The sequence below is a fragment of the Anopheles marshallii genome, chromosome X (genome assembly GCF_943734725.1).
Source record: "Anopheles marshallii chromosome X, idAnoMarsDA_429_01, whole genome shotgun sequence".
NCBI lineage: Eukaryota > Metazoa > Arthropoda > Insecta > Diptera > Culicidae > Anopheles > Anopheles marshallii.
Window position 1 is genome coordinate 12715111 of NC_071325.1, and position 17202 is coordinate 12732312.

Below are 17202 nucleotides of genomic sequence, written 5' to 3' on the forward strand. Positions count from 1 at the left end.
TCTCTCTCTCTCTCTCTCTCTCTCTCTCTCTCTCTCTCTCTCTTTCACTTCTCTCTCATTTTTACTCTTATTTTTCTTTTCCCTTGTTCTACACTACACTGCCTGGCTCTGCGTGTGTATTTATTGCTTTTATGCAAGAAGGGATCGTGACCCCGACTGACACTGCCAAGTCAAGTCAGTCGGGTGAAGAAAATTAAGATTTTTCCCTTTTATCTATACGATTTTTTTTTACACTTTAATGAAGCATGGATGTAGATACGATAACCAGGAACCAAGGTAGGAAAATGATGTGATCCTCACTGCGTATTCCCTCCACTAGGGTTCTCAATGGTTTTGTTCTAGATGGATGGGCACCCCTTATCGTTTCGGGGAGTTTTTTTGTGTAATGCCGAATAGCCGCAGCCGCCATCGCACCCGGGGATGGAAAAACGCGAGTGGGTAAAGTTCGAGAGTACACGCGCTAGGGTAGACGCTTACGCATACGATCGGTAGGCGTTCACCAGTTGATTTACGCACGAGCCGTTAAACGAGGTCAGTTACTGTAAAAATAGCTCGCGGTTCTTTGCACCAACCGTGAAATACGGCTAATGGTACGCCGGCGATGTGAGGGAGGAAGTGGAAGAAGGTACCCTTTGCCGTGGACTATCACGGAAGAGGCAAGAAATTGAAGCACCCGAAGCGGAAGTAGAATTACGATTTAGCCGACAAATTCACAGTGCCGGCAGTAAGTAATTTTGCGACTGTTACTGCTGGTCCATGAAAGATCGACGAATTGACTCATAGATTGAATCTTAGATGACTATTTAGAAATTAAAATTATAATGGTCTCGACGATATTAAAATTCTGTTCAAGGAATAAGGTGGAATGATCAGAAAAAAAACACAACTATTAAATTAGCATAATGGGTATTGAACAATAAGTACAAAAATACTGACCAAGCGGTTGTTACTCGCATAGTAACTTGAAGGTTATTGATCGTGTGGAGTCAATAAAACGAAGACTTAAAGAGAGTACCACAAGGAAGCTCGTAAAAACGTAAAATTTTTTAGCTGAAATATTCAGATCATTTGAAATAAATTTATTATATAAACCTCGAACCTTATCGTCGAAACCAAAAGTATAAGCTGAATAGATTTATGGACAGCCAGCGAGTTTGTGGTTGTATTATTATTCTAGTTACGGTCATAAAAAAGCAGTAAACATTTGGCAAAAGGTGAAGTCTGTGAAGCGGTAAAAGCGCCTGAAAAGTTAGTAAGTAAGTAAGTAAGTAAGTAAGTAAGTAAGTAAGTAAGTAAGTAAGTAAGTAAGTAAGTAAGTAAGTAAGTAAGTAAGTAAGTAAGTAAGTAAGTAAGTAAGTAAGTAAGTAAGTAAGTAAGTAAGTAAGTAAGTAAGTAAGTAAGTAAGTAAGTAAGTAAGTAAGTAAGTAAGTAAGTAAGTAAGTAAGTAAGTAAGTAAGTAAGTAAGTAAGTAAGTAAGTAAGTAAGTAAGTAAGTAAGTAAGTAAGTAAGTAAGTAAGTAAGTAAGTAAGTAGGTAGGTAGGTAGGTAAGTAAGTTATTGAATGAGTGAGTAAGTGAGTAAACATTTACTCATATCGTAGGAGGAAATTTAGTTTAAAAAAAATTGTTACTCAGCATCGATGTATGTTTCGATTCCATGCATGAATACCTAAACATACATTTTTAATTATTTGAAGCTGCTCACAAGCATATATTAACAGAGGAATAATTTACCAATAATAAATACAACTAATGTACCTTTGCCAAGCTCAGTGCCCAAACAGCACTAAAAGTACGATGAGCTTAATTTATGATAATTGCACAGTTTCATTCTATTTCCACTTTTCACATTTTCTATCTATACTTTGTTTTAATGTACCGAAAAATGAACGTCGTGCGCCAAATCAGCAGCTTAATCATCGGGGCCCCCAATTAATATCGTTCCCCGTGTCGCACGTCGATGGCATTGCACTGTCAAAAATTGAGTATACCTGTGTATACGGCACACCACGAACGGATCGGTACCGGAACCGGCACCAGCACCGGCACCGACACCGGCACCGACACCGGAAAACCGAAGCGAAGCTTAAGACATCGGTTCCGCTTCGTCGTCCACAAACGGCTCTGGCGGTTCACGCAACCTGCTTTAGATTTGTGTGTAAATAATAAGCTACAAAGGTAACGCTCTTTCGACTATAAACTCAAAGACGGCTAAAGCGGAAAGAGGTGCAAAACTCAATTAGTGGTAATGACTGCAGCATATACAACGGAATACACGGAAAAATGCACCGCATCAACCGACAAAAAAAGGTATCCAGAAAATTCTTACTCCAGAAGTAGAAGACGATTCAAGCAAAGAGAAGCTCAAGCTGAGCTGTTTGCGCTTTCTAATAAGATAATATAATTCTACCACAAAAAAAGTAATAAATAAGACATCGCCGTTACGTTCATTTGCTAACAGTCGTAGATCACCCGATCCAAAAATTATTCACAATCATAACCGGAACTAACAAAAAAATATAGAGAAATTCCAGCAAATCAATAATAGACAGAATGCGAATGAACAAAAACCACATTAACGGAAAACAGTAAAAGTAAGACTCGACTGATGCAACTGAATTTACATTACGAATATAGACAAGAAAGTGAAAGAGCAAAAAAGGGAAAAAAACGTTTTTTTCTATACATGTTTACAGAAAACGAAACACCACAATATTAGGATGGAAACAGAAGAAGCGTGAAAGAAAAAAAGGGGATCAAATATAAAAACGATAATTAACGCACATTACACTATTCGTGGCCGTTTAATGCAGGTGTGCATACATACGGTGCAATAGGGTAGTACCGTTCCGTGCAGCGCATAAAGAATATACTCGCACTGTGCAATAATTCATCCGCTCATCCATATTGGTTACTCGCGGATGAAACGTGGAATTTAATGCTTTGTATGTTTTTTTTGCACAATGAATACGCAACCCAGACGGAAACTACCCCACACCCGGGTTGCTTCTTGTGCTGTCACCTCGTGGTTGACACTTGGAATAATGATGTCTTTGCCATTATTTTGCAGGATGTCGAGAGTCAAACGGAGGAAGCAGCTAATTAACAAACAACCGACACCCGGCACGGCCGCGCGGAAGACGATGAAGAAATGCTGGATACACTTCAGCTCATTCACGATACACTTCGCAAACCGAGTGGGTGCACAACAATGTAGACAGTGAAACGACAGCCGAATTTTGCTATTCTCGAACTGACCTGCTTTTTAGTTGCCTCTTCGCTTTCGTTTTATTTTTACAGCAGTAGGAGTACCTTTCGAACGATAGACTGTAAGAATCTCACTAAAAAACAGAGGATGCTAAAATACCAGTGGAAAACAATGCAAATTTTCTATATAAAGTATCGTTTTCATTAGTGCTGGTAGATTGTCCAACCTCTCTCTCCAACTACGAGAACCAATAGCAAACATTTCGACACCTCAAAGAACTACTACTGCTCGAACTATCGTATTAGAATGCTGTAGAAAATAAATATTTTGTATTTAAAAAAAAATCTAACTAAAATTGCTCAAAAATTTATGGGAAATTCGTTGAAAATCTGTGCAAAAATCAATGGAAAATGCTGCACAATCCGATGAAAATTACTACGAATCTTGTGTAAAATGTTGGAAAACCCTTCAACCGCTGCTGAAAATGGGGCAGATCATACCATAAGCTAGAAAGCTTAAGCTTTCAGTCTGCATTTGTCAAATAATTCAAGTGCCGGGCTGTACCATTCTCTACAGATTCGTAAAGGACATAGCATTTTTACATGAAGAATGACATAAGCGATCATTTTTGAGAAACTATAAACTGCAAAAAATGGTCGAAAGTCTAAAAAATTCCCTTTTATTTCAATTCATTTCCAACAAAATATAAAGCTGATTATTAAAATAATCCTGATCAGTTGTTTTTGTTAAGAATTTTTTTTTCTCTACTCCCTCAACTAACGAAGCTCTGAAAAGAGTCGAGAGTCGACTCTTTCGAGAGAGTGAAACCTTAAGGATCATTCTTCTAGAAGAGTCGAAAATCACATCTCTAATAGGGAGCTGTAAGCGTGTAGGCCTGGAAATGTCAACACACATACAAATAAAAACTGGCATAGAGTATGATTCCGGTCAATATTAGATAATCCAGTGTTGGCCTTCAGCCTTGACTCCGTATCGGCACCGTATTTGACTCCGGAATAATCAACACTGGAAACGACTCCGGTGTTTACTTCGATGCGTATTCCAAGCCGGTGTCAATTCCGTAGTAAACAAGTTAGTTAGATCCAGCGTTAACGCCGGAATAATCCGGAAACGATTCCGGATTTTTTTTCGGCGTAGAATCCGAATTTTCGCTTTCGGAGTTAGTGAATTCACTCCTGAGTTCCTATCATTATTGTTGTTGCTATTGCTATTGCACTTTTGTTTGAGTTGTGCTGTCATCTAAAAAAAAACGCTGCATTACACCCATCATGACGAAACATTATTTTCTTACGCATGCGCGTCCGGAAGTAATGATCATTGTCCATTGGGGAAAAAAATTGGGTAAGAAGTAGTCGACGAAGGACCAAAAGAGAACCGTAAATATCTTTCTCTCTGCATTTCTCTGCGCTAATTGTTTGCACCCGTGTCGCGGTTTTATTTTTCAATAAACAATATGCAAGTTTGTGTTCGCTTGGCTTCGTTTACTTTAGTTATACTTTGTATACACACCGCTTGACACCGGAGTATCGCCTTATGTTGACATGTTCAGTGCTGCCGACGAAGCTTGGGTTGGCAAAGTTTAGTGGAGTGTATGAAACACTTGAGTGTAAGTATAGCAAACATTCGCATTACTGCAGGAGTTCGCACCGGCTATTGACACAAATGTCTGTCTGGTGCCGGCGATCACGAGCATTTATATGCAGCTTTACAAAAAAAGAGACAAGCAGGATAACGCCTGAATCCAGGTTAAAAAGTGCATTTAATTTTTTTAATATTCCGCACAGGAGTTCAGCCAGCAAACATTAAAGAAAATAAAAATCACCACATGCTTGTTGACGGGTGAATGGCGCACAAGGAACTGCTTAAAATGCAGTGCTAGTTTCACTTCTATCTTCACCAAATTTGTCGAATCACCCCAAATGGATGGCAAAGGAACGTTTGGATCAATAACCTCAAGACCAAGAGTACGCGCCCCGTCTGGTCAATTTGTAACGAGTGGGCCAACAGACAAAAGACAAGCAAAAGAAAGCAAGCAACACGCAGTCGATGTCTAAATGGCAGCAGTAGAAAAAAAAGAAGATAAATAAAACAACGAGCACAACGAGCTGCAACAGAACGACAAACACAAGATGAAACCCTGAAGGATATTAGTGCAGGACATTTCGTTTGTGCGCAGGGGCTTGTTTGACGTTTTGTTCATTTCGCAAGCCGAATGCAGCTAAGCAAAGCGCAGGGCAGAAGACCCAGGACTACACTTGGTTTGGTCCTGGATCTCCGTACAAGTTTTGGCCGCTTCCGGTTAAACCGAATAGTAGTAATGAGCTTGCATGATTTGTTTTGAACTTTATGCAATTAAAGGTAATTTGGCACCCGTTCAAACTCAAATGCTAATGAATGTCAATGCGTAGGAATTATTATCGTGGTTCAAAACAACCATTAATGCTGCGACTGACAGCTGCCATCGTAGCAACGCACCGAAAACAAGTAGGATGAATTTTAATTTGCCCAGGTTATTATAATAAAAATAAGCATAATTGCCATCATCATCATCACAGCTACTACAAGCTGTATTATTTTCCGAGCATAATGCGTTAAAATACTGCATTAAATATTCTTGAGCAAAGAGCGATTAGCGTGACTGATTTATGGGTTTTTGTTTTACACAAACTTACATCTATCAATGACTAATTAAAATATTGACTAATAGAACTGTTTTAATTTAGGGCAATCTAAGCAATCTGACTCTGACCTGCCCAAGATGACTGGTGTCATCGAAGGCCGTTTAAATGTCATGTGCTGAGATAGTTGTCATAGCCGGTTGCGTAGTACGCTCATACGCGAAACCCTGTATTAGCATGGACGCTCAATGAGCAAATGAGCAATTGCTTGCAAATGCAAAATTTGTTTACTTTCGGTCTTTAGTGTACTTTATCTTGAACGGTCGATGCACAAGGCTCAAAGCTCTTGTCCAAACCATACATTGTGTTGAAGATGGAAATGCTCGTTTTCTGCAGTGTAAAACCCTGTGTATTGAATTTGACTTACCGGATTATCTTCCGCTTGTTGTTCGGATGCAACCTTTCCGCTGACTCCGGATCGACACGCTCCAGCACACGGTGAAGTAATGATGATTCGTACGCCTCAAGCGCATCGCTCGAACCCATCGTCGGCAGCTGCTCCAGAACCCGTTCCAGCACATTCTCATCCTCCATTGTTACGGCACCGGCCGCCTTCGGTTGTTTCGCAACAGGTTCGGAAATGTCCTGCACTTCGGTGACACTACGCGTTCGGACACGTTCGCGTTTCACGCTTTCGCCCAACAGCACACGCCACAGGATACTCTCGATGTAGTAATTGGTGCCGCCCACGATGATCGGCATCCGACTGGACGCCAGCAGTGAATCGATCTGGGTTTTCATTGAGTGAAAGAAAATTCCATCGTGTGCGTGTGTCCACATGTTACGGTCCACGAAGGGAACAATATGTTCGATCTTTCAACGACTCTTCCAACTAGCACTTGCTTGTGAGTCTCATTAGCTAGCGAGTAACCAATCAGATACTCTAGTGCTCCAATGACAAATGTCTAGATCTCGCACGTAAAGAACACAAACGGAGTCCGAAGTGTGCGCGACTAATCACAAGTCGCCACGACCTTTTTACCGGATTTACCCTTTTTTTACGACATCTACCTATAATATAGACTACAGACGTATAAACCCTCATTAACAGCTCATCCACCAGATAATGCAAATAAGAATACCATAAAATCTTCAGAGCTATCCAGCATCAGCTATAACGCAATCACCGACTGTAGACATGCATCCCTACCCGATCATATGGACCATTGCACCTAAATAAACATGCGCATCCGGCACACCTGTATTGAAAATACCTGATCATCTGGACATACGCATACGGCACACCCGAATTAGAAATGCCTATTAAACATCAGGTGCTCCAATACACCGCCAAAGCAGCGCGAAACAACGATTCCTTTATTCTTTCCTTCCTCCTTCCACCTATTATGAAGTAGAAATAGTTTACTATACTTAAGGTCGAAATTTAGAAATACATTCACCCTTAATTGAGCTCTTAACCAAGATCGTTACTTTGTCCGACGAATCCGGAACACTCTCGTGTTTGTTAATTCGCGCAACTTCAAAAACTGTGGCAATATTTATCGAGGCATGGCAAGTAATTGACGACCAGATATAGGACGGAACTGCCTTTTATCGACCAATCTATAAATGTCGAGCAATGATATTTGTTTCCGAAACGGCTGTACCGTTGTATGCATATTTCAGTGGACATTTGGTAGGTATAGGAGAATGTTTTAAGGTATTAAAAAACTAGGTAGCCTGTGACCAAAATTATTGTACTAAACCGCTCTGCCCGGTGGTATGTTCCATACAAATGAGTAAAATTCAATTGGACAAAAGATGACGTTGACATGTTCGGCAGAACTTTTGAGAAATCATCGAATGATGTTGCTGGCAACACTGCTGCTAGCACAATGCACAGGGAATAGTAACGCAGCTGCTGTCAAATTCATAGCAACCACATTGACAGCAACTTCATTCTATCATCACTCATTAGTTCTGCCAAACACGTCAACGCCATCTTCTGTTCAATTCAATAATTTGCCGAACGAGTCAATTATATTACCGAACAAAACAACATCTTGCTGAACATGTCAACATAATGCTCCAAGGTGTACCGGGATTAGCTAGTATCTAATAAATGTTCACTATTAACGTTTACTTTTTTCCATTTCTACGTTTTATCCAATCTATGCGAACTTTTTTGTTTGTAGACATTTTGACAGTTATACCGGCCAATACATGTATTTACGCTCTTAGCTTAGATGAGATAAATTATGCCGGCTTGTATCTTTGGCATTACTTTCGTTTCTTTCGGATTGCTGTTATATGGATCGGGTGAAGTGGTTTATTTCAAGGACAGTATGGTGTACACGTGTGGGTCGACAAAAATCTCATGTCACGCCACTTCGCTGAACCGTTCTCATACGTAAGAAAAAAAGTGTTAATTGAATGTTAAAAATACGAACCATCTCTGCAGCATATAATCAAGTATTTAATATGAATGAAAATAGCAAAAAAAAGCACGAGGATAACGTTCGCTTTCGTATCCAACTTTACGGCCGACAGACGGACAGACGCAACGATTGACCCTAGGCTTTTAAAAGGATTCACGCTACACGGTACAGGTTGCTTATTCATATTTCTTCGTTGAACTGCCATATAAAAAGGGCGCAATTGAATAAAAGACAAGCACTGCCCAGCAAACAGAAAATGAGCGTGTACACAAAAACCATTGCTGTCTTGTTAAACTATAAATTAATAATCGTCTGCTCTGCGGCGTCTGATTCATCCGTGCAGGACGCAGACGTAACCGGACGCTCACTTAGAGTTGAGCATCACGTCGACGTTTGGGTTGCGTGTACGCATCCATCCATCCATTCAGTTAGGAATACTGAACAGACCCATCCAACCAGTTAACATAAAAAAAAACAAACGATATAGGGTTTTACAATAGTTAGGATATGCCGAGCCCAACTTACAGAATCGCGTAAACGAATCAGATAAACAGGATGATTGATAGTGAAGGACAGAAAACTTTACTGAAAAGCAAAAAGTGGATATAGCGAATGCCGAATTGGTCAGCCTGTTTACGTACACGCGAATTCAAGAGTTGAGCAACAAAATTAAGTTTTTGACGAACAAATTTGAAGGTAACTAATCGCAATGCCATACACCATCGTTTGTAAACCCTGTAATAGCGACCCCTTGCTCGTTAATGGAGGAAGAACCACCAGAAACAAAGGGGAAACCAAGGGGGAAGCGTCGCGTACGCAACTGTGTGCGCGTATTTCTGCTTCCGCGTCATGTTAATTTATTTTCAGCTAGCGTGCGCCGCCACCTTCGCCACCCAACGACATCGACGACGCTATGGTTCTTCATTGCGTTTAGCTTTCCCTTTCTAACACATACACCAAACCACCGGCAGTCTTTCGCACCCTTCCTTTCCTTCGTTTCCCTCATCTGGCGCTTTCTGATTTTTTTCCCACCAACTCTTCTTCTGCTATATTGAGGTTTGAGTCGTCATACGCATACGAACACACGCGAATCCGGTGCACAAATTTGCAGAGCCTAACGCACACTTTTAAGCTAACGCATCTGCGTCGATAAAACTTGCGTTTTTACTTCCTTATTATTTTCATCACATTCTACATCTTCGTCTGCTCACTGTTAATTCTCTTTTAAGCCGTTCCCATCTCCGAATCTCCTGCGAGAACGAGCTCTAGATTCCAAGCGTCTTTTTCATTAATTATGCCGATCTTCTTCCCTTTCAAAAGTTTAGTTTATTTTTTCTTGGTGGTTTACTCTAATTGTCCATTTTACGAATCATCTCTCTCATTCCCTGCCTCAACGAACGATCTCTGAGAAATTGGATGCAAACCGCCTCAAAGAAAGGTTGTCGATTCACCGAATACTTGTCGTCTACGCTACCTCCCAAGGCCCACCGATAAACACCAACGAACACAGGAAATTACTTTGGAAGAGCGTTATTGAGACATTGACGTTAAGTTTAATCTTAATCAACGAACACCAGCTAAACTTCATACTTAACAGCAATCGATAACGTCTCCATTCAGTTAGTTTTATCATGAAATACTGGGGGTGCCACATTTTTCTTGCTTTCAGAAATGAATGTGTATTTCTTATGACATTACAATTTTTTAACTTGGTTTTAGGACCTGACTCCTTCGTGAAATCCTTCTACTTTTGTTCATAGTACAGCAAACTAGTAAACAGTTAATTTACATCATTTACAGACTAAAACAACCCTTTCATACGGTATGTGTGAGTTAAATTTGTAACTAATAAGTGTGCGTATTTCTTCTTTACGAACCGGCGGGATATTGATTTGCTTCTACCTTTGCTTCAATCCTCTACACACCCAAACGCTGTTTTAGCGGAATTCGATTAAGAAGTGAAAATAGAACAAAACACGCGACAAAAAATTCATTGTGAAGGAATGCGCGTGTATAGGATGGGGTGTTACTTAATGCTCTATACCATGTTCGTTTTTATTTATTTGTCTCGGTAAACGAGCAAAGAAAAGCAAAATAACACTCCAGAAATGGCCGATGGATGGCCATTACTTCTTCTTTATCGGCACAACAACCTCAAATAGGTCTATATGTCTGCCATTACTGGCTTTCATTGACTTTATATACCCGTAGTAGTCGGATAGTCAGTCCTACGTACGGAATATTGGTTCGGATGGGATTTTGGAATGGTCCGGTTGTGTAAAGACCGGCGACGCTAACAAAACACTATCGGGCTACCCCGGATGGGCACTACACTACAGATCCGTTTTACGTCAAACTTTCCACCTGTCTGACGATGGGATGGGATAAGGTTTCATACTGCACTGAACTAGCCTACAAGAGTGAATCTACTCAAAACTAACTCAATTCCGGGAAAATAAATACAAAAGAAGCATTTTTACTCGTTTGATGTTTACAATTCATTTTCGACACCAATATTGATGAAGCTTGTTGTGATTTAAAAACATTGGTTGGTGGTGGTGACTTAGTTTCAGCTGTCAATCACTTTTTTTTAACTACTTGTAATTAATACATGTAGATGGAAATAGCATGTGCCATCGGTTCCCAGAACTGATGACACAATTTGAACGGAAATTAAATTTTAGTTCTGAACGGCAAATACAGAAGTAGAAAAAAAACGGAAAAGGCTTCAACCATTGATCTTTTACTTCGTAACAAAACGTAACATAACTTCGTACCTGCCATTTCTGACTTACTAAGCTTAGAATATATCTCAACTCTTGAATCCGGATGTGCGTAAACAACCTGGCCGAATTGGCATTCACTAAATTGTGCTCGCGATTCCTTATCCAGTTTTTCGTGTTTCCGTAAAGTGATTTGTGTTTCACTATCGATCTTTCAGTTTATCTATTTCGCTTGCGCGAACCAGTAAATTTAGCACGCCATATCCTATCTATTGAAAAGCCCTGTAATTTTTTTATACTGGTCCTGTCGTAACAACTTGTACCGCCATAAAACATTCTTCAGGACCATTCCATCACAGACCCCATTTCTAATCCTCGAAGAGCCAAAGCATCACGCTCAGTTGACTTATTCAATAAAGCATTGCGATTAATTGAAAATTACCCATTAATTCCTTATTTTTCAACTACCCAATGACGAAGATGCAGGATTACTGCGAGTATGCACTAGAACAGTGCCAATGATCACAAGGGTGCTCCAGAAGCTACAGGCTAGGCAAGCATTAGAACAGGAAACTGTTTCAAACCGTGCTATCGTAACCTTATCCGCAAAGGCGCACATATCCAAGGCTCTTTTGCCGAAATGACGGGCCGACTCAAGAAGGTGACCAAGTCAAGCCGCAGACGGCGGGTTTTGACCAACGCAATAGATGAAGGAAGTTCCGATAAAACAGAAATCATCATTTGCATGCTAATGGACTTTTTTTTCCCGAACACACGCCACTTCTTCCTCTACCACTGCTGACCGAACGACAGACGTGTCAATCGAACCGTCTGCGAGTCCATCGTGTTGCGCAAGCACAACTCGTCGTACAAACCGATTTTTAACAGAACCACCTTCCCTCCATTGTCAGCTGTACGAGCACCCAGAATCGGTTCATGAATATTGAATGAATCGACAAAGAGCACGACAGCAACGGCATCTACTATGATCGAACGATTTGGAAACGCTTTGGTCAGTTCCAGGATAGGACCGGTTTTTTTATGATACATTTATGGTACGTTCTGTAAAACCGTCGAAGTTTTTATGCTTTCTTGTCTATGCTTTCCTGCCTGTTTCAAGTTTAAAGGGCCTTTTCATCTAGTATTTTTTAGTCTGTGAATAAGGGCAAGCACTGTATACAGCTAATAAGCAAAGGAAGAAACATAATTTCAGGGGCAAGTGTTTGGATGAGACCGCGTTGTTAACAGACTGCTAAATTTGTTTACGATTTGTGAAGCAAAAGCATGATGAAGCAGATATGATCTTTCCATTAGCTACTGAGAGATATTGGAACATGGTTGCAGGATGTGTCTGGATTTACCAACAATGTAACAAACCTTCCAAGTAAAAACTAGTACCAGAAAGTTTCGTTACGGGTCTTCAATTCGCTGAAGTCACAAACATTACTGCATCCTTGCTCAAAGAAAATACAATTACTATTTCACACTCATACGAAGCTTATATTGAAAAGGATACGATCGGTAATGCGCTCTCGCGGAAATGGGTCACGGTAAAGGCTTGATCCGGCGTAACCACGCTCAGTAGATGATGCACCACCTGTTGCTGCTCCTCTTTCGTTGCCTTAGCAGTAACAATGTCTAGTCCTGTGTATACCTGTGGAACGAAATCGAAAGGAAACATTGTAACTCCCATAACCCGTTGGTCTTCTCGGCCGGTTCGCTTTTGCATTCTATTGCTCTATCCACTGACGGTTGCCCGACGCCGAGATTGAAAGCAGTTACCATCATCAAATCACACCTTGCTATCCCCTTCACGAGCCGCTGGGATGAATAGATCATGCGCTCCTTCCCGCGGACCCCGCTCCAGCAAATGCGCCATGACATTGGAAACAATCCCAATGGCAGCGAGCAATAAAAATTGCCCAACTCGTGGGATTGTTTTGCTTGTCCCATCCCTAACCGTCGGTTGGTCAGGTAAAACTCAGAAATAACTTATGCATGCAGGCATCGAGCCATTAGGTAGGATGTTTATCAACGTTCGGACTATGAAATCCAATCGCGATTAACCGCGAGACTAAGTAGCTCGATAATCGTCCACATACCAACGCCACTGTTACAGGGTTTTCGAGCATTATGTCGACAAGTTCATGATGTTGTTATATTCGGGCATATAATTGACTCATTCAGCAAATTATTGAATTGATCAGAAGATGACTTTGACATGTTCGGCAGAACTGTGGAGCAATCGTCGAATTATGTTGGCAACACTGCTGCTAGCAAAATGCACAGTGAATAGCAATGAAGGTTCGGTCAAATCCACCGCGTTGCCAACAACAACATTCAATTCGTCGCTCATTATTTCTGCCAAACATGTTAACGTCATCTTCTGTTCAATTCAATTTATTTGCTGAACTTATCAACATAATGCTCGAAAACCCTGTAATGCTTAAAACCCCTGTACCGCAGTTCCTTTCGGTTTCATAAAAAAAAATCTTCCTGATTCCCAAATCTCAGGTAGAACTAGTGTGAACACATCTTTACGACTCTTTTTTGTTGTAAAATTTCAACTCCTAGACCAATCCAGCTCACGTTAGCGGGTTTATTTGGGACGAGCAACGAAGCTTTTATGATTTTACCCATTCGTGCACGGGATCTACAACGAGCCTCGTTGAGTACGCATTTCGTTAGCGTGGCTGTCAAGGTTGTAAGGCGCTACCAACATCGCCTATTGCTTTTCAGCATAATTTATTCACAACCTTCAAACTATCGCAGACAGACATCGGTATATTTTCAAAGCAAGCAGGGTGAGGTTTTGATTATAGGTTCTTTAGTAGCATTTAAGTTAACTATCTATATTTATACTGATATGAACTTCACCATCCTGACGAATTATGAACATTTGTATAGTGCCAGAACTCACATGTATCTCTGACTCATGGACTCTTTCTAATGCGGATGAAAACTTCCTGGCCCCTTTCGTGGAAAGGATGCTTAGTTAGATTTTTGGCACAGTATGTATAGATGGACAAAGGAGAATCAGCTTTATGGACACACTTTATGAATTGTATAATTACCTTACTGTTATGCAGTGAATTAAACGCTTCGTTAAAATCTTCATTAGAATCACATGCAATGATGCACGTCAAATGTCAGATCGTTAAAGGTAGAATAATGAAAGGCTCGTCAACCAGTCAGTCACAGTCCGACAACCTTGATCATCGAGCGTGACAAGCCAGAAATGTACGGACTCATCTGAAACTATTTGTAGCTCGCTTATTCAAAGAAGACTAAATATTAGGAACTGAAAATCAATTAAAAACGAAACACCGAAATTACCTCGGTAGCTTTTTGTTTCCCTCAAACCCGACACCACATGGTACGGAGCAATCTGTTGGGAAATTAATCACGATCCGCCAGATGTATGGAACAACTGTGGAAATCGCTGTGGAAAAGGAGAACGTCATTGTTTCCTGTAATATGTGGGTAATCCGACGGAAGTCTGTTGGGAACGAAATTTTATGTTCGCATGCCTATCCCATTGGTAATGATTTTTAAAAATATCGGAGAGTGGATATTGCGTCCCAACAGGACACTAAAAACAGGACAGGTAAAGGACAGGGGAACCGTTGTCGTTTGGTCGGATTTTGGATTTCTCCACTAATCTCTGCAATCATCAAACCCTGTCACATGTAGTGTGGGGAAGCTATTGTGCGCAACGTGTATACAGCCAGTGGCGAATCTATATAGGCGACTGCCTAGGGCTTGCCCATGTGGCTCACCCCGAAACAAGCTGTTTAGTAGGAAAAAGTGTATGAATTATGCCAGAAAAAGGCTCGAAAAGCCCCTCCTTAGAAGAAAACCCTCTCCTTATGCAAGAGGAAGGTCCGAAGTGTCTTTGCCCCCCGGTCACCAGTTTTTAACCTGTGATTTAACCCAGATTAATGAATCTGAATGAATTCTTGAACTGAATGAATGAATCTGAATCTCCATTCGAAAGATTCATGAATTCTAAGAGATTCACGAATCCTCAAAGGTTCATGAATCCTCGAGATTCTTGAATCGTCAAAGATTCATGAATCCTCAGAGATTCATGAACCCTCAGATATTCATGGATTTTAGGTTCATCTGTATAAAATTTCTTGTTTTGGGACGAAAAAAATTATAAAAAAGCTCTAAATTATGTTTCCAGAGGGATTCATGATTCTCTGAGGATTCATTAACCTTGGAGGATTCAAGAATCTTGGAGGATTCATGAATCCTTAGAGGGCCGACTCCTGATTTGAATGACTCCTCGTTAAAGATTCATATGAATGACTCTTCGCAAAAGATTCATTAAGCACAACACTAGTTAGAACGGCTAGGTATCAACTTATTTTAGCGCAAAAACGAAGAGTCTGTCCTAGCCACGAGCGATCGGTCCAGATGGGATTTTTCCTCGGTCCTGTCGTGTGTCATTTTGCCATTTTGCGATTTTGTCTCGTACCGCTTTCTCATTTTTTGTGTGCTATCTTATCGGTGTACAATAGATATTATACGTGATAGATGAAGAGTGATAAATATACATGACGCAACGTATACAAGGGGCAAAAACTGCTCTATAAAAATTGTACAGATTGTACGAAACTATATAGATTGTACACCAATACGTAAAAGATAGCGATAAGATAGAACAACAATGCGAAAACTGTACAAGACGAAATCACTAACAGACACTAATTTAACTTGAAAGTGCCTAAAATGCTTACTACGCGCAGTGTGAGGGCCGGTACACAGTTCTGCCGCATGCTTTTATATGAAATTGGACGTTAATGACAGTACCGCTGATTTGCCATCAGCGTAAAATTTTTTATACACGGTTTAACAAGACACTTTGCGATGTGAATGGTATAGTTCGCCGGTCTTGAAAAGTATTGTGTGTCCTATGAAGTATTTCCTTCCGCTCAAAATGTATATCCGCTGGCTCGATATGATGTTAGCGACGATTGCTTTAGCTTTTTCACTGGGATGCAAGGCTCAAAGTCTCTATACAGGGTTTAACAAGCTACTTTGCCTTTTGAGCGGCATACTTCGCCGGTCTTGAAATGCATTTCGTATCCTATGAAGTATTTCCTCGCGCTCAAAATGTAAATCCGCTGGCTCGATATGATTTTCGCGACGATTGCTTTAGCTTTTTCACTGGGGTTTCGGGCTGTATCTTGTCGTGATTTGTGCCAAATTTTCAATATCAATTTTAACTACTTTTTCACGCATGTTGCAACAAACGAATTTTTTTAATATATATTATTCGAAACATATCACTATGTTACTAAAAACTGTGAAGATGGAACTCCTAAATGTATATTTTACCCCGGTTGCTCTGGTCACCACAGTTTATTTAAAAACCTGGATTTATATATTGTTTCAAATGTCTGAATTCAAAGTAAAATTTCAAAATTTTCGATTTTTCATAAATTGTTGTAAAAATGATCGCTTACAACAACAACAGCCCTGGAGTATTTAACAGGTACAGGACGAAGGGTTAAGCTTTCTAACATATTTCTAACATAACATACATAACAGAAGCAAGCTCGAGCTTAACGAGCATAAAATTATGTATCCTCCAGACAAACACGCGTTACATCATCGATTTGTATGGAGGACACATACTTGTGTCCGTTAAACTCGAGTTTCCTACGGAGATCTTTGTCGGAGCTTTTGTCTATTCTTCAGCCCGTTAAGCGCTTCTAATGGGCTATCTTAAGCGACCACGCTTAAAGCTTATCGGACTGAATTTTGCTACAGGGGTATTGGCGTGGTTGCGAGAACTTGCGATGTTAGGATTTTCAATCCGTCCTGATTTTGTCCGCGAGCCGCACTTTTAAGAAACCCTGGCTTAACAGGTGATCGGAGTGCAATAAGCGGAACGTCACTCACTTATTTATTGCTTAAGTCGCTCACGATCACAAACATCACTCACCTGCATCGAATCAGCACTTATCACCTCACCGGCGTACCGGGAGGCTAGTTCGAGTGACAGCTTTGTTTTGCCGGTACCGGTTGAACCAAGAATCACCACAACCGGTGGAGGGGCGGACATTGTGGAATGCAGACACTGTTGGTTCTGTTGTGCTATTATCCCACGTCGGTAGTACACTGTATCGCAGCTCACAAACAAACAAGTACGCACTGCTGACACGCGGAACGTATACGCAAACAT

At 40.6% G+C, this 17202-nt stretch overlaps 1 protein-coding gene across 1 annotated transcript in view; it reads right to left on the minus strand.

The window, feature by feature from the left end:
• LOC128719961 (tRNA dimethylallyltransferase) overlaps nucleotides 1-17202 on the minus strand; it is a 54485-nt gene extending 37283 nt beyond the window's left edge. The window contains exons 1-3 of the mRNA XM_053813607.1: nucleotides 16963-17202; nucleotides 12523-12660; nucleotides 6273-6634 (exon numbers count right to left, since the gene is read on the minus strand). Of these exons, the coding sequence (XP_053669582.1) occupies nucleotides 6273-6634; nucleotides 12523-12660; nucleotides 16963-17202 (740 nt within the window). The remainder of the gene's footprint in view (nucleotides 1-6272; nucleotides 6635-12522; nucleotides 12661-16962) is intronic.